General features: G+C 32.7%; 4 protein-coding genes across 10 annotated transcripts; all 4 read left to right on the top strand.

Annotated features, from left to right (window-relative positions):
* The first annotated feature begins 218 nt into the window (after nt 1–218).
* On the top strand, nt 219–9406 carry LOC108336117 (polycomb group protein EMBRYONIC FLOWER 2). 6 transcript variants are annotated; one of them, XM_017572457.2, is made up of 15 exons: nt 219–395; nt 563–714; nt 1132–1187; nt 3513–3577; nt 3880–3932; nt 4469–4522; nt 4606–4665; nt 5336–5382; nt 5469–5590; nt 6276–6558; nt 7122–7170; nt 8036–8119; nt 8437–8516; nt 8676–8765; nt 9009–9406. In XM_017572457.2, the coding sequence occupies exons 2-15, from the start codon at nt 589–591 to the stop codon at nt 9130–9132; spliced, it is 1293 nt and encodes a 430-aa protein (XP_017427946.1). In that variant the 5' UTR covers nt 219–395; nt 563–588; the 3' UTR covers nt 9133–9406. The 6 variants fall into 6 exon arrangements, with proteins under 6 accessions (XP_017427946.1, XP_017427950.1, XP_017427948.1 ...); XM_017572461.2 differs by having other exon boundaries at nt 221–395; nt 6300–6558; XM_017572459.2 differs by having other exon boundaries at nt 226–395; nt 6282–6558.
* A 6143-nt stretch (nt 9407–15549) lies between these two features.
* Nucleotides 15550–18944, top strand: LOC108318768 (uncharacterized). Of its 2 annotated transcripts, XR_001831714.2 has the most exons (7): nt 15550–15633; nt 15700–15736; nt 15832–16055; nt 16201–16237; nt 16364–16572; nt 17621–18311; nt 18829–18944. XR_001831714.2 is itself a non-coding variant. In XM_017556373.2 (6 exons), exons 1-6 carry the CDS (start codon nt 15595–15597, stop codon nt 18254–18256), a joined length of 1182 nt encoding a protein of 393 aa, XP_017411862.1. In that variant the 5' UTR covers nt 15550–15594; the 3' UTR covers nt 18257–18355. The 2 variants fall into 2 exon arrangements, 1 of the variants encoding a protein (XP_017411862.1); XM_017556373.2 differs by lacking the exon at nt 18829–18944 and having other exon boundaries at nt 17621–18355.
* On the top strand, nt 18866–21465 carry LOC108318712 (ubiquitin carboxyl-terminal hydrolase 3). The gene is made up of 9 exons (XM_017556374.2): nt 18866–19024; nt 19231–19362; nt 19450–19488; nt 19687–19792; nt 19883–19941; nt 20058–20132; nt 20682–20730; nt 20865–20941; nt 21077–21465. Exons 1-9 carry the CDS (start codon nt 18965–18967, stop codon nt 21164–21166), a joined length of 687 nt encoding a protein of 228 aa, XP_017411863.1. The 5' UTR covers nt 18866–18964; the 3' UTR covers nt 21167–21465.
* Nucleotides 21466–24509: 3044 nt separating this feature from the next.
* Nucleotides 24510–27099, top strand: LOC108334697 (G-type lectin S-receptor-like serine/threonine-protein kinase LECRK3). The gene has a single exon (XM_052869832.1). It carries the CDS (start codon nt 24620–24622, stop codon nt 27020–27022), a length of 2403 nt encoding a protein of 800 aa, XP_052725792.1. The 5' UTR covers nt 24510–24619; the 3' UTR covers nt 27023–27099.
* Nucleotides 27100–27541: the final 442 nt, after the last annotated feature.

Genomic DNA, 27541 nt, shown 5'->3' with positions numbered 1-27541 from the left:
ACTTAAAAAATACCAAAATAATAATAATTAAGAGTATCTAAAAAATATTTTAAATATTTTATATTAATTTTAAATATACTTACCAATAAACAATTTGGTCAACTACTTCATTTAGTTTTCACCAAACTTCATTAACGGGCAAATCTGAAACTTGGAGGTGCAAATGAAATCCTTAGAGGTGTAGGGTGAAATACCCTGGATTTTTTTTTACTGTATACAGCAAGTTGGGCTAGGAATTCGGATGGGCCGTTTTTTCCTGTCTTAGGAAGATGTCTATCCTCCCTACTATCACCTTACGCCGTGGACCGAGTAGACCGTGATAAGCTCCTCCGCCAGATCTCAGCATCTCCGCCGCTGAACTTCTCCTCAGCATTCTGTCTCCGTCTCTCATTCTCGTAATCTCTCCCTATCTCTCTCTCTCTTCATTTCACTTTTGAACTATAGTTGCAGTAACATTTGTTATGAGTTTTGGTGTATTGGTTCGTTTGACCTATGTGTTTGAGATTGCAATGGGTTTTATGTATAACTAATGTACGAATAAAGTGGATCTCCCGTTGTGCAGGTTGAAGCTTGATAAGGACGGTCAACATGTGCCGGCAGAATTCTCTGGCGCACCATTCTGGTGAAGAAGAAATTGCGGCTGACGAGAGCCTTTTGGTTTATTGCAAGCCTGTTGAACTGTACAATATTCTCTACCGCCGTGGTCTTCAAAATGTAAAACAATGAATGCATTTGTCTTGCTGTATTGAATTTGTGCCGTGTTTTGATTTTGCCAATCTTTAATTTGCTCTTCGCTGTTTCCTTATTAGAATGGTCCATTGAGACTAACGCCGTTTACTACCTTGTGAATGCTTGTGTGTCTATGTTTTCTTCTTTTATTTCTGGTTCGTTGGAAACTGCATTTTTCAGCCTCTGGTTAGAAGTTTTTAAAAAATGTTATGAGCTGATATGGCTCGAATCCAATTGAATATCCTAAGGAGAAACCGATGTACAATTTGTATGAAACTTCAGTACATAATGGGTCTTATATTTGTTGTTGGATTAACTTAGGTTCCAACATTTGTTTTCAGAAAAAAAAATAAAAATTCAAAGTTTGATTGATTGAGTCTTCATATGTGATTTCTCTTGCAGCCTTCCTTTCTTAGCAGATGTTTGCGCTATAAAATTACAGCAAGGCAGAAAAGGAGGTAATTATTCCTTCCAAACACTGTATATATGTATTATTTTATTAAGGGTTTAACATATTTTCGGCTACTAAACTTTTCGGAATTTTTTCAGTACTTAAACTAATTTTTTAGTTTGGTCCCTATACTTTTCATCTGTTAATAGTTTTAGTTACCACTGTCAAGTGACTTAACAACTATGATGGCAGTGTAGTGACTTGTCACATCTTTAAAGAGTCTGATGAGATAGCCATCTCTATTTTTTTCCGTAATTGTGTTTTTTTTTTAATCTTTACACGTCCAAATTAGTTGACAACGTCAAACTAGATGGAACAATTTGGGCGAAGACCATGTTGACAACGCTGTATGAAATGCTGTAAAGTAGCTATTACAACTGAATGTGAGCCATTTGGCAAAACCAAGCCGCATCCCCCTCAAGCTTGAGGCTTCAGGGCTGCGTACCCTCTGGGATGGATCGGTCCTTCTGAACCTCATTGCTTTTCAAGCTTGAGGCTCTGGGGCTGTATTTTCTCCAGGTTGGATTGACCTTATGAGCCTCATTTCTCTCTGACTTAGGTTCCGAGACCGTGTATTATCTTAGTTGGAATAGTTTTCTTAGCCTATCACTCGCTGAGTTTGAGGCTCTTGGCCATGTCACCTCTGGGTTTGGATTGGCCAAAATCGGACCTGAACGACCACAAACCAATCATTAATAACCATACCAAATTACACCTAAATTTGGCTTCTTTGAGTTCACAATTTATTAGGAGGATCCCTTAGTCCTCGCCAATTATGAACTATCTGGAGCACTCAGTACCTTTCTCCAATATGATCGCCAAGGCTTAGGCATATGTGTGTGTGTGTAGTGCCTCCCAATGAGGATGGGGCAGAAGAAAAAAATGGTATACAAACCAGTTGATCACATCATCTGCTAACTCTATTAATTGATGACAGGAGACTAGCACTCTTACTAGAGAAAAGTATACGAACCAAAAACACTAAAAAATGGTGTAGTAACTAAAACCAAAGTTTGGGAGCCAAAAAGATAATACCTTTTCATTAATACTGGCACCAGTCCTTAGTACAAGTCACTTTAAACATAATCACAGGGACAAAAGTGACTAATTCAGTTGATTTTGTGGAACTACAAATGAGACAAATTTATCATCATTATTAGTGACTTTTAAAATTATTTTCTCATTATTTATTAATAAAAACACATATTTGTAATATTTAATACGTGCAAAGAAGGAAAATCAATAATGCTTCATAGAAACTATAAAATGCCTTATAAAAGAACATCAATTAAGAATCGCAGGAGTACTTAGTTTCATGACTCCATTTACACTACTGTTCATACTATTTTCTTGTGCAGCTGGATTATAATTATTGACTGATTAATTTAATACATCATTTCACATCTATGTTTTTCCTATTTTGTAAAAGGATAATTAAGTGATAATATTCAATAAAAGAAATCTAAATTTTGGAGAATCTGAATTTCTCCTGCAATATATATATATATATATATATATATATATATATATTTAAGGGAGAAAAGTTAAAATTTGTCTTCATTACTCACCTAAGGAAGCTGCTTACGTCTTGAGGTGATAAGTGCTGAGAAACATATACATCACTGAACAGAGGCTTGAAGGTCAAGAAAGGGATAGAATAAAGTATTTGACTATTTTGCGCTATGTTTCTATATAAATTACCTAGGCTAGCATTACATCCATGGTTACAATAAAATATTAAGCAGGTCAATTTACAAAATCCAGAGCTACTTTCTGCGTATTGTCCCAAGTCCCAAATGTAATCCTACCAGCAATTTGTTTTCAACATTCTGACTATTTTGCACCATCTTAATCACAGTTAGAAAGCTTGATTATTTTTTTTTGGAAAATTTACAATTATTAACCTACACTAAAGGAATGCAATGCCTGAAGTAAACGAGAATGTGGTACTCTAAGGGTAAGCACTTCCTTGAAGGGTCAGCACCTTGACCAGTAAATGATCATTACTCTATTTCTGACAAAAGTTAGCCTTTTAATTGTATTAGATTTTTTTTTCTTTTCTGTATAAGCCAACTTCAAAAGTGTAGGGATCTAAACTTCTAAAGGTAGTGGCTGTGTTTTCATTGTTTCTGGCTGGTGGATTGGTTTCTAGTTTAATTTTAGCAATATACAGTTGGATCTTTGTTAAATTTACATTTAACAACTAGTTAATTGTAGAAATCTTACTGAATAACAATTATTGTAATAAGGAGTTCATATAAATTAATCTTTATTTCTTAGTTCTGTTGCATTGGGTGTAACTAAAATACTTGATGTGCTTTATGTTTTATAGGTTGAGAGCAGGAATAGTGATTTTCAATTATAGGGATCACTACAACATGCTTCGAAAGACAGAAGGTACAACATATTATACAACACTAGGTTCAACATTGCATATTACTCTTGCTGTCATATGCTTGCATGGTTTAAGAAGAGCAATCAAACTAGCTGTCAACGTGTTATCATTTGTTTATGGTTGAAAGCTTTTGACTGCAGACTTGCATATATTTACTATTTGGATGAATAAGAATTTTTGACAATGCTAAGATGGCTGTTTTTTTTTTCATTTTTCTTTATTTTTGTCATCCTCCTTTCTTTGATAATATATTTTTTTCTTAAAAGACACCAATGAGGCATTTCTGATCTCTTTATGAATACAGTGACTGAAGACTTTTCTTGCCCGTTTTGCTTGATGCAGTGTGGAGGCTTTAAGGTATGAACCGTGAGTTGTACTTTTATTGTGCTTTTCCCATTTATAATTTAATAATTAGGAGAATTATTATCCCTCTTCACTGTTTTAAAAGTAGGTGAAAACTCTGAAAACCTTCATTCTTGAAAAATATATTGAATTTATTTGATATAATGATTCTCTTCTTTCGAATGCTAAATGTAATATTGCTTTGAGGTGGTAAATATTGATTATATATACTTGGGGTCTTTAATATGTCTTGCATATCTCAATGTGCTATTTTTTCTGGAAGATATTTTTCCAATTTGAGTTGTAAGCTTAGATGGCTACTTAATGATGCGTTGTTTTCCACCCTTCTTTTGGCTATATATCATGTGCAAAGTTTTACTATGGAATCACATGAACTTGCTGTTGAAAAGTTTATATATATATATATATATATATATATATATATATATATATTCATAGCTAATATAATTTTCCATTTTCTTAGTTATTGCTCAGTATTTATTAATAGTATTCTCCTTGGCAATTTTATCAATCTCATTTTATCTGTGCAGGGTTTGCGACTTCATCTATGTTCATCACATGATCTATTCAACTTTGAGTTCTGGGTTAGCAGTTGTAACTAAAAGTTATCTTTAACACACTGATTCTTCTTAATGGCTTCGAGTTTATTCTTTTTATAATATTGTAGGTTACTGAAGATTACCAAGCAGTGAACGTGTCAGTAAAAGTGGATATATCGAGATCAGAGGTCAGAACCTTGTTCAAATTTGATTTGTAGTAAATGGTTTATTTTTTCTTAGTGATTGTCAATTGTTCACTAAATATTTTGCGGTTTTAATTATCAAAAGCGTCTCATGGTACTGTTAGCAACAAAAAAAATGCTCGTTGATCTAGCCCAATGATACAGTAGTGTCTTAAGTGGAGTAAACTTGACTGATGTCTTCATAAAATGATTGTCTTATTGAATGCGGTCTCTCTGGTGATAGCCCAGAAAAGTGATTTTTGGATTGCTTAGCTTCATTTTGCAGCTGTGGAGATTATCTTTGTCATATTCTGTACTACTTGTGGTGTATGTAAAATTGGTTAAGTATTTGAGTAACATTTATGCGCAGTATGCTTTTGTGCTGCCATATTGAAGTGACTAATAATCTGACATTAATTAAGGATCTACATCTTATGCTTGGATCAAATGCCGATCATGTCTGTCTTGTTAACTTTTTTCCCTTTGCAAATGGTGCCAATTGCTCAGTGACCAAGTGGGCTAGCAATAATCTGATTGCCGGGTCATATTCAATAGAACATTTTCCTTGGGTGTCATTAGTTTAATTAGAATGAGATGAATTTTTTAATATTTGATTGAATTCCCTTCATTTGAAATGTATTATTTAGTTTCTTAACATATATGTATCTGCATGCAGAATGTTGCTGATGGAATAATTCCACAATTGCAAACCTTCTTCTTCTGGTTGGTTGTGGATATTTATTAATCAATTCATATAATTTCAGCAAGATTACGAAATTTAAATTATTCAATGAAAAAAAATTGTACAGTTCAAGGCCTCGAAAGCGTAGAAGAAAGGACTCTGTTCAAAATGAAAAGCGCAGCAATGTAAAATTCATGGAGTTGGATTCACCTGAAGACATACAGAACGGATTTATACTAAAGGATGATGGTAGGAAATGTACTTTGATACCTGATGTGTCTATATTTAGAAACAATATTTTTTATATGCATGGTAGGATTTATTTTTTGTATGTGTACAGAGCGCAAAAACGACTAAGATGCCTTGAGATTTTTCCTTAAAACATGCTAGAAGAGTAAACTTCTTATTTTCTCTGAAAAATTGTAAAACGAAAAGAAAATTGGAGGATGCAATAAATATTGGTGCTAAACTGTAAAACAGAGAGGTATCCTGCACTATTGGTATATTGTAAAACGAAAAGAAAATTGGAGGATGCAATAAATACTGGTGCTAAACTGTAAAATAGAGAGGTATCGTGCACTGTTGGTGGAATTTTACCAAAGAAAACAAATGTGTAAGAGAAAAATTAAAAAGGTTTTAGGGGAGGTGTTAGGATGACTCTTCATTCTTGTGTTTGTTTCTGCTCTTTTGCTATGTTCTCATTTGTCGAAGACACACACCACAAACACTCTTGGAAGGGATGACTAAGTTGTTGCCTTATAACATTTATTTTCGACGCACAAAGTGCTTCAAAACAATGAAAAACTCCTTAGATCTCCCTTTCAAAATAAAAGATTGCAGTTTGTTGGATTACTTTTACTGCAGTATATATGAAATATTTGATACTTACAAGTAATGTCTATACAATTCTGTGGGATGGACTGAAATTCTAAAGTTGTAGATATCCTACGCTGCAAAGGGGAGAATGTGTCTAGAACATCTCGTAATGAGAAGATACTGCTTAGTGGAAGAAATGATGGAGGGAAATTTGGTCCTGATCATCCTGGCACCATGGACGACCTTGAGCATGTTGAATCCAGTTTCAACATTTCTGGTGTTTCGATTGCCATGCCTCAATCTTCTGGAGACCCTGAATGTAGTAAATCAATATGTAAAAGTGATCCTGCTCTGCCTGCTAAATCAAAGAAACTAAGCATGGATCGATCAGACTCGAGAAAGTATGTAAATAAAGCCTTTCTCTTTTTCTATTTTTTTAATTTTAAGAATACAAGATTCAGTTGTAAATGAAGGCTTCACTATTTTTTATTTCATTCTTATTGTTTTGTAGTTATTTCTATTGTTCTTTCTTAGATGTTGTCGCTATTAATAAACAGTTTATTATGTCAAGTCTGGTATCATAATTGTAGTTTCTGGTAAAGTGGTATTTTTTTAAACCTTTAGTTGTATTTTTTGAAGTCTAAGAACAATTTAATTGATTGATTTAAAACAATGCAAAGTCAACTACATTCGTAGATGTTTAAGCTGTAGAATATTTGTATTGTATTTCTGTTACCCATGATTCAAATTCTTTAGCGTATGCAGACACATCATTACTAATACCATTGGCATCTGTGATATGGCTTTATTGTTTAGTAATTTTTTTTTTAAAACTTTGCATAGCCTTGATATTTGATTAATTGAGAGGATTGTGATACCCATAGCCTTTTTTCCCTATATTTGTCATGAATATCCTGATTTGGGCATTTAAATTCTGTTTTTTAATTCAAAATTGTTTATCCAGCCGAATGCTTCTGCAGAAGAGAGTGTTCTTTCACTCACACAGAGTCCAGGTGATTAGTTATCTTTGATCTCTCAAATTTATTATTTGCATGTGCTGAATAATCTCTTTGATGCATGGAATTTTTATGTATAACTTAATTGCTAGAAGTGAATTACAGGCTTATGTGATTTTTTAACTGTAGAAACCTTTTGTTTTTATTTAAACAGCTTTCGCTTTCATGCATAACTTTACTACTAGTCTTCTAATCTTCATTTTATTTATTGCTTGATGTTGTAAATTTGATTTTGAATAAACCCGAGTATATGGGGATCAATATTTATTAATATTGTATTTCCTAATCTCCTAATTATGAGAGCTCATTTTCTCATATTCTAGAAATGATGGAATCTTCTGTTCTTGAAATTGTGGAGATTTTTAGGTAGGGAAGGAGGAAAGGAAAACAGGCTAGTGAATAATCAGAAATTGATGTTTTGATGTATCCTAAATATATAGTATCTGCCCTTATTATTGAGAAATAAGTGATAAAATATGGAAAATACTCGTAAAAGATCATAATATACAATAAAACTGGATATTCATGAATTAATTCATTTTTTATAACTGCGAAGCAGGAGTTGTTTGAGGGATTTTTTATACGGTTGCTTATTGAAGGTGGTGGTAGTTATGCGTAGAGAAGAGAAGGAAAGAGGGTATGAGACTTGTTTGTTATGAATTGTTGGAACCTAGGGTTAGCTAGTTCTCTGGCTTGGGTGCCCTGACTCTTTCTCTCTATATTTGAACCCTTCATCTAGCTTAATAAAGTGTAACATTATATTATAATAAATGAAATTTACCTTGGTTGTGGATTTTTTTTAATGCTTATCAATATTTGATTTTCGTAAGCACTGCCTAACTTTTGTGTGCGTTAAATGAAGCCTATGGCACCAGAACAAGTGTTGTCAGACCGTGATAGTGAAGATGAAGTTGACGATGACATTGCAGATCTTGAAGATAGAAGGGTAATCTTGAAACCTTTCAATTTATTATGTCTCTAATTTTTCCCACTTTTGTCTATGTCCAAATGGTGCATTTGAATTTATTATTTCTGGGCCTTTTGTAAACACAGGAACATTATTAAATTTAGTATAGAGCCTAATTGCCGTGTCAAATTTGACTGAAATTATGCTCTTTTCATGTTGTAAAGAATTCCTTGTTCAGTTTGGTCCTCCCTACCCTAGTTGCTTCTCTAAATCTTTGTGCATTTCCCATTGAATATTTACGGGGCAACAAACTGATATTAATCATGATAATTTATTGTTGAATTGCAATGTTGCAGATGCTTGATGATTTTGTGGATGTTTCCAAAGATGAAAAACAACTCATGCATCTCTGGAACTCCTTTATGAGGAAGCAAAGGTATTTAATGATGACAGCTATATATTAAACTTTCTTTAGTTTTCTTTCCCCCTCATTAATAACACTAGTTTGCTTGTTAGGTTTTTGCATGAGAAAAAAACCATCATTCTGTATTGTGTTTATGATTCTTGTTGGTTACTCATGTTTTTACCGTTGCAGGGTGCTGGCGGATGGTCATGTGCCGTGGGCCTGTGAGGCATTTTCCAAGCTTCATGGAAAAAAGCTGGTCACATCTCCAACTTTATTCTGGTACTCCTATCTTCCATTAATATTTCTCTAATTTCATGGAGTTTTCCAACTAAAAGGAATAATGCTGAATGATTAACGTCCCTCATAGCATGGAATGACGAGTTTTTGACTGAATTCATTACTTCTAGTAGTACTTTAGGGACATCAGATCAACCATACTTTGATTTATAAATTTTTTCTTCAAACTTCAACTTATTTTGTTTATTTTTGAGTTCTGTTTTTAGAAAATATGCTTTGATGCAGCAGGTGTTGGAGGTTGTTCATGATTAAACTTTGGAATCATGGTCTTCTTGATGCCTGCACAATGAACAACTGTAACAGAACATTAGATAGTTACAGAAACGAGGGATTGGGTACTAGCAAATAAAGAACGAAAAGAACGAAAGGAAACTGACTCAACTATAAAGAATATACAGTCTTCCCTGCCTTATATTTTGCTTGACAGCAGGTTCCCATTTTCGTATTTGCATAATTTATTATGATTTTTTTTGGCTAGTTTTGGCCTGTACATCGTATCAATATTCCCATTGTATTGAGATTGAAATGAAATTTAGTTTATTCTCACAGAAATTACATTTCTGAATCGTATCTTGTCCTAGAAATATAAATTTTATTATAATCATAACAATGTATAAAGTACCAAAGTTTTATTACTTCCATGTTAAATTTTTGCTGGGTATTTAATTTTTTTCTTTGCCACCATATTAACTTTAATGGCATTTAATATTTTAAAATGCTGAATGGCTCCCACTCCGACCATTAGCTGATTTTTCTGGATATGTTGGTTATTAGAAAAACAAATTGTTCTTAACCCATTTTCACTGCCTACAAGATGAAAAGTTGATAACTTCACAGGTTCTTTTTATTTTTTTCCTTTTTTTCTTGAATTGCCAAGAGAAGTTCCCCCTTGCAGGAAATATGTAAATAACACTTTTAATCAATTTTAGCAATTACAAAATATCAAAGTAATAGAAAGTATCATGATACACACTGTTGTTAAAAATGGCGAGCGTACGTACTTAATATTCGTGCCACGCTGCACAGGTCGATACAACTAGTTGCCTGTGAAATCGGAGGATTATGTTGTGTCAATCTGTTTGAGCAGTTAGGGTTCAAGTTAAAATGACCCATTTGTTTGATAAGGATATGATCCTCTTTTTTTTTCTGGGGTTCATTGCCAGTTAAAATAGAACCAAACAACTCTTCACAAGACGCCTAATCAATGACAGTTTATGAAAAATTTTACAATATCCAATGCGTGTGGTGGCTTAAATTAAACACATTGGTCTTAGACTACTTCAAAAGAGACAAAAACAAGTCTTTAATTGCTTTCATATTCATACAAAATGCATGAAAATTGACTTTTGTAATTTGAATGCTAGATTAAATCTTCTCCTTTTCTACAAATTATAAACTCTAAGATAAAATGATAGCTGCAATCAAGACAACTCCAAAGATTCATAGGAGAGTCAAGGGAGTGACAAAAATATTAATGATTTATTTCGTTAGAGGTATGGAATGGAATTTATTTGACTAAACTAATAAAGATTGGTTAGTCTCTGCATTAAATGGGTGTGGTTATGGATAACATTTTATTTTTTAATTGGAGTATAGGGATGGAGGATGACTATGTTATATTTGTCTTGTCCTGTTTCTATGTTTATTGTAATTAATAAAATGCTCAGTTTATTTTACAACTTATGTGTGTGTGTGTGTGTATATATATATATATATATATATATATATATATATATATATATATATATATATATATATATATATATATATATATATATATATATATATATATTAATTTTTATAATTTTTTTTTCTTTACACATTTTCTTCTTTCATCTAATTGGTTGGCTTATTTTATATTATCTTGTCATTACCCGTTTTTTTTTTCTTCAAATGATGTATTATCTATCTTTTTGTGAATTAAATAGTTTTTAAGTCTTCTGTTTGATTATATTTATGTATTTTAATATTTCTTTTTGTGGTTTATTTTTCTAACATGAAAATGTATGATTTTTAATTTTAAATATTCAATAACATAAATTCGTAATTTATTACCGTAATACGAAAAAAATTATCTTTATTATTATTCTTTTGATTCTTAATTTTTATTTCATTACATAAACATAAAAAGTTAAAAAGTTATTCTTTCAACAGTTCTACTAGTTCATTTTTCAGAATGTCTTTTTAAATCTTCAATGTATTTTTAACTTATTATATTTTGTAGGCACACATTTAATTTTTTTTTACTTTAATATTTTTATTTATTACTTTATATCATGTAAAATATTATTTTAATAACTTTTTATATAATTACTTTTATTTTTTAATTCATTTTCATTATGTACTTTTAACAACATGTGTTTTATAAACAAATTTATTTGTTATAATATAATAATTTAATATTATTGTTAAAAATTTCAAAAGATAAAATATTTATGTTTAAATTCAAATTATTAATAGTTTAAACATTTGTTTGTATGTGATTTCATTTGAGTAGTATATTATAATTTTTATTAATGTATAAAAGAAAATAAATTTTATTATAATTTAGAGAAAGAAAGTAAAGAAACATTTAAAATGTTTATAAATTTAAATATTTGCTTGCTTTTTATAATTTTTAAGAATATTTTTTAACTTAAATTTTTTTATTTCATTAACATTTTCAAAAATAACGAATGTTTTTCGTTACTATGAAATTTTATTTAGGTGTAATTGTGTAAGTTTTTGTATAATTATTCTACTTTTATCTAATTATTATTTGTTATTTTAATTTGAAATTCATAAAATTATTATTTATTTTTAAATATTTGGCATTATTTACGTTTATTTGACCATAAATATTTAATAATATTATATATTTTTTCTAATTTGTATTAATTTTATAAAAATTAATTAACTAATATTAAAATAATAATAAAGTAAATATGGGAACATGTACAAAGTGAGGATGAAATGAGAAAAAATAAATTATATTCATTGAATATGTAGATAGAAATGGTTTCAAACTTTTACTTAAATTAAATAATGAAACTTATTATCCCTTCTTGATACCCGTGAGGAGAGCGACAATGTATAAAAAGAACCATTTCGAAAGTATTTCAGATGTTCCGAAAAAGTTATGTTATTTTAAGAATACATTTGGTGTAGAAGTGTTTTAGAAAAACTATTTTAAAAGACATTATTAGGATTCCGAAAAGTTTATTCTAGAAATCCAACCCAAAATTCATTTTCCAAAATACATTTCATATGTATTGAAAATTCTATTCCAAAAATCACATTTAAGAAATTTCATTCCAAAAATTGTTTTAGAAATTTTGTTTTGAAAATTTTAGAAAGCCCAAAAGTTTGAAAAATATATAATCTGAAAATTACTTTTCCGAAAAAAAAATGATCATTTTGAAAATTTAAAATAATGAACTAAGAAATTATGAGAATGCAATAAGTAAAGTCATAAGATTATCAGTAAGGTTTTTTATTAACCCATTATCCTCATTATTTATTTATTTATTAATTATCTTTTGGTGATTATTTATTTTATTAACCCAAAATCTGTTTTTCATCATAAACTATTATAAAAATTTATATCTTATTTTTAAATTAAATTATAGACATTCTATCTTTAAATTTTATTAAACTTATACAAAATATTTTTTCAACAAATGACAAGTGAAGTTTAGTTTAGAGATGGAATATAGTTTTTGATAATAGATTTCGAATGAAAACTGTAACATCTCAAAATATAGTAATTACCATAGATCAGAATTAATTACCATTACCAGTAAAATATGCAGTCTTTACAATTTACAGATTTCAAGGTTCAAAAGCCGAACGACTTGGATACAAAAATAACGAGCGTAACACAGAATCAGGAAAGTAAACTAGAAAGAACGGTTTTACAAAAGAATTAACCGAACGTCCAAATAAGCTAACATTTACAACCCAACATCTACGAGCGCTCTAATCAAAACGAAAGACGGACGTCCTAGTGCTCCGCTTTCACTTCCACTTCAACCAAGTTTTCTTCTTCGATCCATCCTCTAGGGTGGCCTCGCCTTCTGCTCACATCCACACGGATGATCATTGCAAGACAGGACGAACGTACATAGACAGCAGGACAACACAAGGAAAACGAAAGGGTAAGCTTATATAGTTTAAGTTATACATCAACACATACAATAAAACATTTCATTCCACACAAACACATAGTTTAACATATAACATCATGTAGCATCTATATATATATATATATATATATATATATATATATATATATATATATATATATATATGACGACCGTCCGAACTGTATGAACCGTGTAGCTACAGGCGTCCTTGCACCCGAGTGATGTAGTAACTGGGATACACTCAACAGCTGCCACTCGAGGTTAGCTCTATCCAAAGTACCCCTAAGGAATAGAACCTCCTGCCATTCCCACACATGACTACTCTCCTCTACTTGAATATGAGTATCACGGAATATCAGGATGGACCAAGCCAGCATTAGCAATAGCCACAGTCATACTTTACCAATTTAATATCCAACATATATGAGACGTTCTTCCCTGGAACGCTCGTTCAAATTCCATAATCGTATAATCATGTAATATAGTGTTCACACGTCTTAATATTTCATATTCATAACATTTTCATTCTATGTTCCACTTTCTTAAAAGGACGAACGTTCAACTTTCTGAAGGAAGAGGACGAACGTAAAAAGCCAGATTTAGAAGAACTCAATAACAATCAGGAAGACTCCAGAGTAATAAGACCATTTTCATAATAATTTAAGTACCAAGAGGTCAGGTTGACTCAACTTGGACGAAGATACCTCAAGAAAAATACTTAACTACATTGAGAACCTTTTGTTTAAAAGGGGTCGACTGCCAGTCAATGACCGAACGCGCCAATATTCATTTACTAAGTATTTTGGACGAACGCTATTTACTTGCGTTAAGGAATCAAAGATAAGGACGAGCGTTCGGTTTAAGACCGAACACTACATTAAAGCGAACGCTAGGTAAATAACCGAAAACCAATCATGACGAACGCTTAGTATAAGACTGAGCGCTCTTTAGGACGAACGCTTGGTATAAGACCGAGCGCTATTTAAGACGAACGCTTGGTTTAAAACCGAGCGCTATTTAGAACGAACGTTCGGTATAAGACCAAACGTTACGTATTTTAAAGTTAAGGTATTTATATACAGCTGAGCTGAACCGAACGCTCAGACATTTAAAATGGGGACGCTCGTTCTCGAATAGAATTCTTTCCAAATGAAAGAATTTCATTCTAAGTTATTTCCAGGAAACACGAACGGTATAAGACCGTACGGTGACGAGCGTAATTTATCATAGGGAGAATTATCATATCCAGATTTTTCAACTATCTTAACTTTAACATTTTTCATATGATTCATACTTTATAACTTCACATCCAATATTACTTTACAAACTTTATGGAATTCATCACATTAATAACTCATTCATTACAGTAATAATCCATTTTTCATACGTATCAAAACAACATGCAGTTCTACCAAATCAAAATCATATTCCATAACAGTGATCGTTCATAACAGCTCACTCATCATACTTTTCATACATGCAAACCAGATCATACAACATACAAGTATAAATTAAACATATAAGCTTCCCTTACCCGGATCAATATGTGAAATGTCCTAAAGCAGGGGTATGGTGCGTCCTTTAACAGCGTTCTACTCCAAGGTCCACTTACTAACTTTCACTTAATCTATACACCAGAATCAAACATAACTCAGATTTCACCCATGCATGAACCCAAAACATGGTTTCGCATGAAACCTAATGGACAACGACTGGAGGAGAGGACTTACCAGCTTAGATCCTAATTCTGTTCGGTCCAAAATAACGTCCGCGTCTCCGAGAATGTTCCTACGGTTCTGAAATGTGATCGGAGGAGAGGCGTGAGATTTACAGTAGAGAGAAGTTGGGAGTTTTAGAGAGAAGGTGGAGAAAATGAAGGGTTAGGTTCAGAGGGAGATGAAATGTGCGTGCAGGTGAGAGAGAGTTTTTCAAAACTCAGTTTTGTTGATTCCACGTCAAAACGGACGAGCGTCTCCCAAGCTGACACCTGCACTCCCACTTCTGATTTCAGAAACTTCTAACGTGACAGGTGGCGTTCGTGCATGCAGAGAGTGGGAAGAAGATTTTTCAGAAATTGGTTTTCTTCCCAAGTCAAGCGGACGTCCTCTGATACACGGACACCTGCCTTCCACTAGCATTTTCAGAATTCCCCTATTTGTGACACTTGGCAGTGGAGTTTCAAATTAGGGAATGGGTTTTAATGGCTGAGCATTGAAGTGGCGTGCATTAATGGTGATGTGACAGAAATTATCATTGCTAATTATCAAGGGTCTCAAAAAACCATATTTAGTTTTATAGTTTTTAAATTTATTTTAACACTTTTAAATTTCCTATAAATTAATGAAAAAAATTGATGATGAATTTAACATTTCTTTTATCGATATTTTTGACTTGAACTAATTTTAAGTTATATACAAGTAAGTTAAATGTGTAAAAATAAAAGTTTGGAAGTTGATAAGAATTTTAAAACAACCTTTTACTTTCAAATAAAAAAATATACTTAAATTCAATTAGTCGGTCGTGAGAAAACTTTATTGTTTTCAAACGCCTTAGGAAAAGTGGCGCCAATACTCGGCGCCAAAATTTAAAAATGGTAATAAATACTGTAAAAATTTTGGAACGAAAAATTGGCATTACCAGCTTTACTTTCTTGTCGTGGAAGATCGTAGCTTGATGAACGCATTTTGATGGATTCGATCCCAAGCTTTGAAGGCCTGAATTCTCAGGTATCAACTAATTTTCCCATTTTCCTCCATCACCAACTGTTTCTTCATTTTCTTTTTTCTTTTCAGGTTCCCAATTTGCGGTCTTCTTTTTCATTCCCTTCTGGTTCGAATCAATTACTTCTCAAAACTTATCAATTTCCTGTTAATGTTGAAAGTTATCTCCTTTTGATTTCCGTGTCTTGTGGGTATGCATGTTAGAGCCCCCTGATGTTGGGAATTGGTTCTCTAGCTATGAGTATCAGTCTCCCGACCCGGATTCGAATTTTAGAGTTAAAGATTCTGCTTTCACGGAAAACGAATCTCAGGGAGATGGTGAAGAAGTTGTAGAAGAAAAGGTTAGGATTCGAGGTCTACGGCCTGATAGGGACAATGTAGGTCATGAAGAAGAGGATAATCATAACGAAGAACAGGGCATGAACAAGGTGAATCTTCTTCTCATTATTTATTTATTTTTGAATCTCCCTTATTTGTATTTATGGGTTGAGTTTTAATTTATGGCTTTTGAAGTTAGACACTCATATGTTAAGATGGAGATTTTAGAACTTTATCTGTTTTTTTTTCTTGCAGAATCTTGGACCTTTCAGTTCATGTTCACTCCTTTCTGGTTTGTACTTTGTCTTGCTTCTTGTAGGATTTCTTTTTCAAAATTGAGCTATGGTTGTGTTTTCAGTCCTGCATAATCAATTATCTCAGCTTTTTTGTGTGCGCCGTTTTCCTTTTTCTGATTCAGAGCCTCCTGACATCAGAAACTGGTTTTCCAGCTATGTTTACGAGTCACCTGAGTTTGATACATGTAGTATTTTAAGAGATGAAGTTTCTGAAGAGAACCACTGTGAGAAGTTTGATTTTGAAGTCGTGAAAGCAGACGGAAGCAAGCCTGCCAATGGCTACTTGAAAGGGTGTGTTGAGCACAATGACTCCTCTAATAATAAAACAAAGGTAAAAGCAAAAAAGCAGCCTTAATAGGGTGCTCAGTACTCTTTTTTTATTCTATCCAAACCTTTCCTTTTTCTAATTACCTCTTTAAATGTCACATATTTACTCAATGAAATTACATATGGTTGTGGTTTCTGATGAGACTGAGTGAAAGTAAGCTAATAAATATTTATGCTCAATTAGACTTACGGTCTTTCAATGAATAGATACTGTTTGTTTAGAGGCAGTTTAAGCAATTCAGAAAAATACATTCTAATATGTAGATTTTTACCTCGTGCCTATGGAAATGGACTGTGCAACGAAAATTTAGCCATTAGCATAATATGTGAGGTATGTTTTCAATATTATACTAACAAAATCGCAGATGAAAACCTGAAATTAGAAAGTGAATTTCTATCTGCACTATCACATCACAAGCCATACATCTGGGCATATATACATTCTCTATTTGTTTCAGTTTCCATGAGATAGGAACTGGACCTAGCTTCAAGGTATCTAATAATGGATAACTTAGTTGCCAGACATTACTAGACACAATACCCAATCGGAGTCACTGTATGCCCCCAAGTTTAGAGTATAGTAGCTTGCCAATGTGAACTGAATATACTTGAAAATTGGACTGTTGGTTTACAGTATATACATTATGAAAATATCTATACTAATGTGTAAAGGCTCCAAGCCTTAGTTAATGTTTTAGTATTCTCAATTTTTATATCATTTTATCTTTTTTTGGTACTGTAATATAAAAAGTGGAGATAGAAACATAAATCTATCAGTCTGCTGATAATGTGAATATTTAACTTATATAATTTCATCAATGGTATACATGTTACGAAGCATCATAACTTATAAATCTTAATACTAATCATTCCACTCTTATGGACGAAGTCTATATTAATTAGTAGACTTTTAACTACGACTGTAAATATATGGATATATTTTGGTAGTGAAAGGAAGTTTGGTTAATATATTGCACTGAATACATGAATTGTACTGTATTATCCTCCAAGTCATCTGTCCTCACTGGTTTTCTTTGCGGTTGAAATCATAGGGTGATGATTGTGCTGAAGTGAAGAAAAATTCAACTACAGTTGACACTTATCAGAAAAAGATTTTGCAGCCATGCAGGCAAGTTAGAACAACGCTGCAGCATAAACATGGTCCAACTAATTACAAGGAGACGTTAGATCTGAATCACACAAGGCCTCATTACGATCGAGAAGGACATCCAATGTCACTGGATACCGATAAAAGTGCTACGAAACCTCCAAAGCTGCTGCATAAGAACGATTCCCAAATATCAAACACAACTGATATCCAACCTGATAACAGGCTTGACTTGAGTGTAACTGCAACTAAAACCTTCTCAACAAGAACTGCAGCCTGTACAAACAATAAAGAAAATGACGGCTTTGTGACAACAAGGAAGAAAATTTTCACAGGAGGAAACGATGAAAATTGTGGGAAGAAACCTGAAAAGATATTGTTAGAGCGGTCAGTAAGTACAGTAAAAATTCCATTGCAATGTGGTGTTACAAAGAGAAAGGCATTAACAGAATCAACAAATGTTCAACTATATGATGACATAGGGATAACAGGGAAATGGCAATGCCCACAGAAACGTAAACCTGATGTTGGGCCAGCTATGAAACAACTTAGGCTCGAGCGCTGGGTTCGTAGATTATGAGACCTGAGAGAAACATTATTCCATGAAACAACTTTTTCATGGTTAGTGTTCGAAGGTAGATCGATCAAATACCAGATAAAAACATTTGATTTGATTGCATTATGTATGATTTCCATTCTGTTATTATTATACTTAATATTTAAGTGTGACTGAAAGTCTCAGAGTAAAATTAATAAAATTAAATATCGTATAAGAGAAAAATAAATCGTAAATCTATTACTTTAAATTTTTGAGTTAAGAATAATAGCAATTTCTTAAGTGAAACTTATGATATATATAATATCCTCCCCATAAACCTTTATAAGAAAAATCCCATCACTTGTGTTCGGTATGAAAGAAAGTATTGTATGTGAAACAATAGGATAGGAAGAATGTATATTTAAGAATAAGGAATCAAAGTTCACTCACAATTAACGTGTTGTATACGCTATAACATGGGCGTCAATAATATTTTTTCCTTAAAATAAAAAAAGAACTTTTTCATAGCATGATAAATTGTTACTGAACGTTTTCTAATAATTACTATATAGCTGCCCCTGATCAATTTGTACAATAATCCAATCCATAAATAGGACATGCTAAAGAATGGGCTTAGATTATTTTGAGAAAGAGGTGGGCATTGTGGGCCCATAAGAGGCGTATAAAGGCAGAGCAATCACGGATGTGAAGGTAGCGTAGGCGGAGCAGGGAGAAGAAGGAGAGAAAACAATGGCTTCTTCTGCTAAAAGGTGGCTTCCGCTCGAAGCAAACCCTGAAGTCATGAATCAGGTTCTCTCCGTGGATACTCCCTTGCGTATTATTATTTGTGCCATTGTTCTTCTTTGTTTTTCTTTAATGCGATTTGAATAGTAACAACTTTTAATTTTAATCGAGAATCTTCTTCAGATTTTGAAGTTGAATACTTTTGTCTTCTCACTCTTCTTCGAATTAATGATATTCATAGTTTAGCGTATAATTATATGGGTGATTTGCAGTTCCTTTGGGGACTTGGGCTTGGAGAGGACGAGGCAGAATGCTGTGACGTTTATGGCTTAGATGAAGAGCTTCTGCAAATGGTTCCAAACCCCGTTCTTGCTGTGCTTTTTCTTTATCCCATAACCACCCAGGTTTTTATCCTTTTTCTTCTATTTCAACTCGTCATTTTCCATGTCTGGGTCACTTCTTATTTTCTACGGATTTTGTCAAATCATTAGAGTGAAGAAGAAAGGTTGCAGCAAGAAAAGGAAAAAAAGGTGAGTTGATTTTATACTGTTACAATCTTTTCTGCATTTTCCCGCTTCTCTGAATTGCCTGTTTTCTTGGACAACATGTGTTTTTAGGTCTCATTACTCAGTGAACAATACCATAGTAAAGTTTTATTTTCGCTAGCATATGTCATAATGCCATTGAACATTAGTCAATGAACTGCTTACCGTTGTGTTCTGGTGCAGGAATATAGCAGTAGAGTGTATTTTATGAAGCAAACTGTGGGTAATGCCTGTGGAACAATTGGACTGCTTCATGCTCTTGGCAACTTGACTTCAGAAGTCAAGTTGGGTGAGTTGCTTACTTGCCACAGGTTAATTCTCTCCGTTGAGGTTTTTAATGTACTGGATCATATTTACCAATCAGTGTTGCTTTTGCCAGTTGAGGGGTCTTTCTTTAATAACTTCTTTAAATCCACTGCAAGTATGGATCCACTGCAGGTTATTCCTTCTTACCTTACCTTTTTGCCCTCTTATTGTGTTCGCACTAGACACTGTTGATCAGCTAAAACTTATAAGGAATACCCATCTTACATTTTGTAACTTGTCTCATACAGCGTGCTAAATTTCTGGAGAATGACAGAGAAATGGAAGTTGCTCATTCAGTGGCTGCGACTGCTGGTGATACAGAGGTAATTTATTGATTGCTGCAACAATGCATTGGGAATCATGTGATATATTCGTGGAACTGGTATGGTACCATGGTTCAGTCATCATGTATTGTAAAGCTAATCCTATCAATTTGGATTAGTTTTCCTCTTGTTAGCATCTTTAATCTTTGGGTGTGATACATGATACATTCTTAGTGGCTTTAGATAACGTTTATCTTAAATCGTGTCGTTATTGTTGTCATTATATAACCGTGTATTTGTTTTATGCAATGATAAATGTTTTGCAAACATAAAGCATTCTGATGGCCTCTCAACTCAACTTCACAGGAATATTAATTTGAGAGTATATTTCAACATATTTAAGTCAAACCCTATTTCTTGCTCCAATTTATGTATGACTTGCATGCAATGTTCACGAGGATTTACTGGGAAAATAGGGTGGAAGAAGTTCCTTTGGAAATGGGAAGAAGGGATTAATATATTTAATATGACTCAATAATTGCTAGGATATATCTTATTCAGCTTCTCATCTTACCACTGATTTCTTTGTTTCAAATATTTGTAATGCAGGCATCTGACAATGCTGATGCACATTTCATATGCTTTGTCTGTGTTGATGGTAAATTTTCTATAAAATTGATTGTGTGTATCACAGTCGTTTTTTTCCCCTCTACATTCTCCTTTCTTGTGCATTTAGTTTTGTATTTTATCAGGGATTGAATTTTGCATGATGCTGTAATAATTCACATGCAGATGAACTTTATGAGCTTGATGGAAGAAAATCGTGGCCAATATCTCATGGTCCATGTTCACCGAGTACTTTGTTGAGGGTAAATAACATCTTTCCATTTTCAAATCGTAAATCCTTGGGTAAACCCACGTTGATTTGCTGACCTTGTTCACCGAGTACTTTGTTGTTTTTAAGGCCATCTCATCTTTCTGCTAATATATTGAAATTACGACAGGATGCAGCTAAGGTGATACAGAGCATGATCCAGAAAAATCCGGAGTCCCTCAACTTCAATGTCATCGCCTTATATAAGAAATCCAGGTAGATATTTTAAGGCTATTGATTTAGGTGGCGTTAGTGAGTATGTTCAGATTTTACCTTACACTCCAGATCAATAGAAAGCGAGTTTTTTTTGAAAGTGAACCAATGTAAATAAAATTTTAAAAAGCAATCCATCATTAGAAGCAATACTCATTTCTGGATTGCTTCTATAAAGATCGCTACAAGGTCCTAGGGATGTCATGGTAGTCCATAGAACCAAATTACTTCTAGTGCATTTGATTGTTCTGTGAATCTGTATGACATACAATAGAACTGCGAGTTTTTTAACATTTGTTCTGCTAAGTAAATATGCTTCTAAATTAGACAACATAAAGTTGAGAATCGAATCAAACATAGGAATCATAAAGTCGGGTTTGGATTTTAGAGTTTAAATTTTTTTAGTAAAGGAACATCATTATGCAGAAGTCATAAATATAAACTGTTTGGTGAACAAATTGAAAAGAGATACATCACATATTGCCAAGCTAGCGAGATTACTATTCGTAATTACATAAAAAAAATTGAGCGTAAAATGTAACGCACGCCCCGACTTATAGCAAGCAACCTACGAGTGCACAAGAACCTCTGCCTGTGGAGGCCTGGAATGGAAATCATTTTAGCAAATTGAGTCTGATTCCAAATGTAATGATTGTATTCAATTATATGCTAATTTTAAGAGTATGTTGGCCTCTCAAATGTTTGAAGCCTGTTCTGCAACAAGACCACGTTAAGCCAAGATGATCCCCGCTGACCTGACTTTATTTTATTTAAATTTGTGAGTATTTATTATCGCTAAAAAAATTAAAATTAAAATTAAAATATAATTTGTATTTTATTAGGATCAATTTATTTTAAATTGATATTTAATTTGTTTTATATTATATTATATATTTTTTTGTAATTTTATTTAAAAAATTTATAAAATATATATTTTTGAGTATTTGTGAATATGACAGATTTAAAATACTTACTAGTGTTATTTTAGATGAATAACGACACGTTGTCATCTTTATATAAAATACGCATAGTAGTATATCTTCTTTAATTTATTTATTTTATCGATGAATGTTAATGTTATTTCATAGAATTATTAATAAGGGAGTTGAAAGTTTGTTTAGTCCGCATAACCTATCTATTACAATTTATTTATAATGTTTATTCTATATAACATTAGGAAAGCACAGGTTGTGATATACGATAAAATTTGTTGAGTTTAATAATATAGTTTGGAAGTTTTATCTTGTATGATTATTTATTAGTTGATAATGTAAAATTCTTTAAATTGACATGAAAAGTAATCTTTTTTATCAGTTTAGGCTCTGGGGGTGCTGAAAATTAATCTTCTTTGATTGCTCTGTCCATAATAAAATTTGTGTTAGAAGACTGAGTCTCACCTGTTTTGTTAACACTTTTAGTCAAATTCTTTTATCAAATCATTTTCACTCCCTTCTCTCTCTCTGTCTTTCTTTTATTTAACAAAAGCATAGTTAAAGAAACTAATTAGAATATATTTTTATGAATTTAATATAGTATAACAAATGCTCATGCACTAAATGAAGAAATAAAAGGTTAATTCTTATAAAATAAAAGTATTTTTGGCTTTCATAAATTTAGCCCCAAATGTATACTAAATCAGATAAAATTAGTTGGAAACATGGGATATATTTTGTTTTTATTTGAACGAGAAATGAATACATGAAATCTATGATCAATCCCTTATGCTTAATTTTTTTCTTCAGTTATCAAAAAGATATAATCTGTAACATGATAAAAGTATTTTTTTTAGTTGATATTTAATTTATCAATTTCATTTTAATTTTCTTTAATCTATTTTATTCAACATTTTTGTTCTTCTTTTTGTTAGCATTGTTCTTCTTTTTGTACTTCAATTTAAGGATTATATTTTAAATTTCATAAGTTTTGTTTAAAGTCCGTAATAGTTGTTGTTAGTATTATTGTGGAAAGTTGTTCGATGTCAACTTCAAGAGATGCTCACCTTAATAAAAAAGAAGAAGATACTCAATTATTATTATTATTTGCAATAAAAAAGGTAAAATTACAAAGATGTATATTTAAATTACGATACTGATATTGGTTAACATTGTGTCCTTTAACAAATAATATATGTTATAAAGTTTTATAATGTTATTTTAGTATATGAAATGTATCATATTAAAAAGATAGGTTAACAACTAGAAATGTATATTTTAATATATGTTATAAAATTTTATAATATCATCATCATCATAGGTTACTCCACCTTCACCAATAACCCACAGCAAGTAGCCTCATAGAGGTGTTGTTTTGTAACATTAGTTGAGAGTTAGTCGAAGCACAGAGAAAAATGGTAAGGGCCTCGTTCATGGCTGTAAAGACAATTTAAAATTGATTCAGCAATGAAAATTGTGTTTTGAAAGATTTAAACGGAAAATAAACATGAAATGGGACATAAATACAAGAAAAGTTGTTTTTAGATACTTATTTGTAATTTTATGTTTATGTTTTAATATGTGCCAACAAACAAACCTCTTGCATGTCTATTATTGAATTTCTAACTATTTCTATGAGGCCAAATATATTAATGTTCACCATATCTCTAAAAAATTTGAAGAAGGAAGAAATTAATGTTTACCATATCCAAGACTTGGTTGAAGGAAGGTAGTAGTAGAAGAAGATGAACCATAATGACATCGTTTTCAAATGTTCTTTCTTAATTTTCTTTTTTTAAACATATGAAATTCCAGTCACTTGTGTCATATCATTTAAAATTTCATATCAACGTAACATCAACTCAATTTAACTGCAAAAATCCAATTATATCAATTTTTGACAAATAGAGATTCAATTAAAAACAAATATAAAAGAACTAATTTAAAACTTCGAAAAAATACGAATTTCGAGATTGATTTAACCTGTTTTTAATTTAAATTTTAATATATATTATACTATACTTCTATCCCGAGGGATTCTTTCTTTTTGTTGTTTTCAATTTTATCTTTATATAATAATTTTTTAAAATTAAATTAATTATTATACTATTTTACTCTTTAATTGATACAATATTTAAAATTTAAATACTTTTTAAACTGAAATAACTATCTATAAAAAAAATATGTAAAATAAATAAAATTTACTTACAAAAAATATAAATTTATTTATATTTATTTTTTAATTGTATGTGTTGCCATTAATATAATTAAAGAGAGTTGTTGAATGTGTTTTTCATAGAAATGTCAGAGCAATTTCCTACAGGCAGTTGAATTGGTTCTAAATAATTTTGAATATTAGAAGAGGATTTCATTGATTTCAATATTAATGAAGCTCAACTGTCACCTTCTCCTCATTTTCCAAGTATTTTCCAGAACGAAGACTTTGTCAAGCATGGGTTTTTATAAGACATCACAAAATAACTACTCATCAACATCTCTATTGTTCTAGCTTTGTTGTAATTCAAACCATGGCTTCCTTAACCCTCCTTATACCAACACTTATCTGTCTTCAATTTCATTTTCTTTCATTCGCTTTTGCAGAAGTTGATGTCGGTTCCACGATTTCCACCGACAACAATGGAGTGTGGCGTTCACCTTCTGGTCATTTTGCATTTGGGTTTCGCCCATTGAATAATAACACGGATCCCAATACAAAGCTGTTCATGGTTGCCATCTGGTACGACATGATACCCGACAAGACCGTTGTTTGGAGTTTAAAAACAGACAACAAACTTGCAACAGCACCAGCGGGATCACAGTTTGGGATTACTTCGGCGGGGCTAACACTGACCGGTCCCAAAGGAGATTCCATGTGGACATTAAACCTGTCAAGTGTTGTCTCCGTAGGTTCTATGCTTGATACTGGCAACTTTATTCTACTGACCGAGAGCTCTGAAAAGGTGTGGCAAAGTTTTGAGCACCCCACCGACACTTTGTTGCCTACTCAATCTCTCCAACCTGAAGGCACGCTAATATCTCGATTAACAGACACTAATTACACGACTGGAAGGTTTCAACTTTATTTTAAGGATGGTAATGTCTTACTGAGTCCTCTTGCATGGCCTTCTCTACTGCCTTACGACCCTTACTATATGTTGGATGCCTCTGGTGCTGCTTCAACATTACTGTTCAATGAGTCGGGGAATATCTACGTAAACACCACAAATGGGACTATAATCCAACCTCAAGGTTCCCAATGGAATATCTCGGATCTCGATCCTGAGGTGAATTACTACAGAGCAACGCTTGACTTCACTGGAGTTTTCACCCAGTATTATCATCCACGGAACAACACTGCTCAGTCAGGGTGGAGAATCATGAGGTATGTTCCTGACAACGTTTGCAATGCAATAGGTTATCAGTATGGTAGCGGTTCCTGTGGCTACAATAGCTACTGCTCCATGGAAAATCAGAGGCCTACCTGCAAATGCCCTTATGGGTATTCGCTGCTGGATCCAGGTAATCAATTTGGTGGATGCCAACCCAATTTCACCCTTGCTTGTGGAGCTGATGTTCAAACACCGCCAGAAGAACTATATGAAATGCATGCATCTCAAGATTTTAATTTTCCTCAGGGGGATTATGAAAGGATACAACCTTATTCTAGGCAGGAATGCCAGCAATTTTGCCTGCAGGATTGCACGTGTGCTATGGCCATTTTAGGAGGCGATACATGTTGGCTGAAGAGATTTCCCCTTGGTAACGGTAGACAAGTAGCCGTCACAGATAATCATGTTGTCTATATTAAAACAAGAGTTATTCGCGACTTTTATACAGGTGCAAACGGGGAACCTTCTCCTCCTCCGGATTTAAAGATAGAACATAAAGCTAAGCTGTTTCTTTTGGGACCGCTAATTGGTTCTCTTGTCCTAAACAGTATTCTCTTTGCTACAGTTGCGTTGTTTATTCTCAAGAAGCAGAAAGCTAATAAGATTTCCAAAGCCGCCCGTAGTCCTTTGGAAACGAATTTGCATTCGTTTACTTATGAAAATTTGAAAAAGGCCACAGAGAATTTTCAGGAGGAAATAGGCAGAGGTTCTTATGGCATTGTTTACAAAGGACAACTAGAAGCAGGTTCTTGTCATGTGATTGCTGTGAAGAGATTGGACAGATTGGTAGACGAACGAGAGAAAGAATTTAGGACTGAATTGAGTTCCATCGGTAGAACCTGCCACAAAAATCTGGTCAGGTTAATCGGATTTTGTGACGAGGGAATCAATAGAATACTGGTGTACGAGTTCATGAGCAACGGCAGTCTTGCAGACATCCTGTTTGGGAAATCCAAACCCAGATGGAATGTAAGAGTTGGATTTGCTTTGGGGATTGCAAGAGGGTTGGTATACTTGCACGAAGAGTGTGAGGCTCCCATTATTCATTGTGATATAAAACCTCAAAATATACTGATAGACGAGTATTTCAATCCAAAGATATCAGACTTTGGGTTGGCCAAGTTGTTGCTGTCTGAGCAAAGTAGAACGACGACAATGATCCGAGGAACACGAGGATACGTGGCTCCTGAATGGTTTAAGAATGTTGCTGTGACGGTTAAAGTGGATGTTTACAGCTTTGGGGTAATGCTGTTGGAAATAATTTGCAGCAGAAGAAGTGTGTTAATGATGGAGCCTGGGGAAGAAGAGAAAGCAGTGCTTTCAGATTGGGCTTGTGATTGCTTTGTGGAAGGAAGAATAGATGTTCTTGTGGAGAACGATGAAGAGGCCTTATCTGACTATGTGAGGCTACAAAAATGGGTGAAAATTGCAATATGGTGCATTCATGAGGAACCTCAGATGAGACCGACAATGGGGATTGTCATGCAAATGCTCGAAGGCGTCGTTGAAGTTCCTAACCCACCATCTCTCATGCGTAGTTGATATCACTATTTTTTCATGCATTTTTTGTGTATCTTTGTTCGCATTTCTTTAACCAAATAACACTACTTTTCATTTTATCTCTGGTATAGTTTTACTCTCTATGTGAAGTTTCAATCTTTTGTTTCCTGAACCCCTAAGTCAGCACATGATAAAAAGGCTAAATTGTTTTTTTTTTTTAGATTTTACAAAATATGTTTCCACTTAGAATTCACATTTTACATGTGGAAGTCTCTCGTAGATAGGATGGGTGTTTTAAATTAGTTACGAAGCCTTTTATCCTTAACCTAAAAGTTGAATTAGATAAATATATTATGTAAGCAAATTCTAAAATTAATATGTACCAACAAAAAACCCTCTTCCATGTCTATTATTGAATTTCTAACTATTTCTATGAGGCTAAATATATGAAATGATAGCCTTTGATATTATACCCTATTAGTTTAAACTGTATAAAATGTATTTATGCACTATGATAATCAAAATATTTTTTTTTATTTAAGAATGAAAAATTTGTCAAAT

This window comes from Vigna angularis, chromosome 10 (genome assembly GCF_016808095.1).
Source record: "Vigna angularis cultivar LongXiaoDou No.4 chromosome 10, ASM1680809v1, whole genome shotgun sequence".
Taxonomy (NCBI): Eukaryota; Viridiplantae; Streptophyta; class Magnoliopsida; order Fabales; family Fabaceae; genus Vigna; species Vigna angularis.
This window is presented reverse-complemented; position numbering and strand designations above follow the sequence as displayed.

Coding starts and splice junctions, on each gene's coding strand:
- LOC108336117 (XM_017572457.2), top strand. CDS start 589: ATGTGCCGGCAGAATTCTCTGGCGCACCATTCTGGTGAAGAAGAAATT. Junction 3,578..3,879: donor CATGCTTCGAAAGACAGAAG/GTACAACATATT, acceptor TTATGAATACAG/TGACTGAAGACTTTTCTTGC. Junction 8,766..9,008: donor ACATCTCCAACTTTATTCTG/GTACTCCTATCT, acceptor GCTTTGATGCAG/CAGGTGTTGGAGGTTGTTCA.
- LOC108318712 (XM_017556374.2), top strand. CDS start 18,965: ATGGCTTCTTCTGCTAAAAGGTGGCTTCCGCTCGAAGCAAACCCTGAA. Junction 19,363..19,449: donor TTTATCCCATAACCACCCAG/GTTTTTATCCTT, acceptor TCAAATCATTAG/AGTGAAGAAGAAAGGTTGCA. Junction 19,942..20,057: donor CAAGTATGGATCCACTGCAG/GTTATTCCTTCT, acceptor TGTCTCATACAG/CGTGCTAAATTTCTGGAGAA.
- LOC108318768 (XM_017556373.2), top strand. CDS start 15,595: ATGGATTCGATCCCAAGCTTTGAAGGCCTGAATTCTCAG. Junction 15,737..15,831: donor TTCTTTTTCATTCCCTTCTG/GTTCGAATCAAT, acceptor TATGCATGTTAG/AGCCCCCTGATGTTGGGAAT. Junction 16,238..16,363: donor TTCATGTTCACTCCTTTCTG/GTTTGTACTTTG, acceptor TTTCTGATTCAG/AGCCTCCTGACATCAGAAAC.
- LOC108334697 (XM_052869832.1), top strand. CDS start 24,620: ATGGCTTCCTTAACCCTCCTTATACCAACACTTATCTGTCTTCAATTT.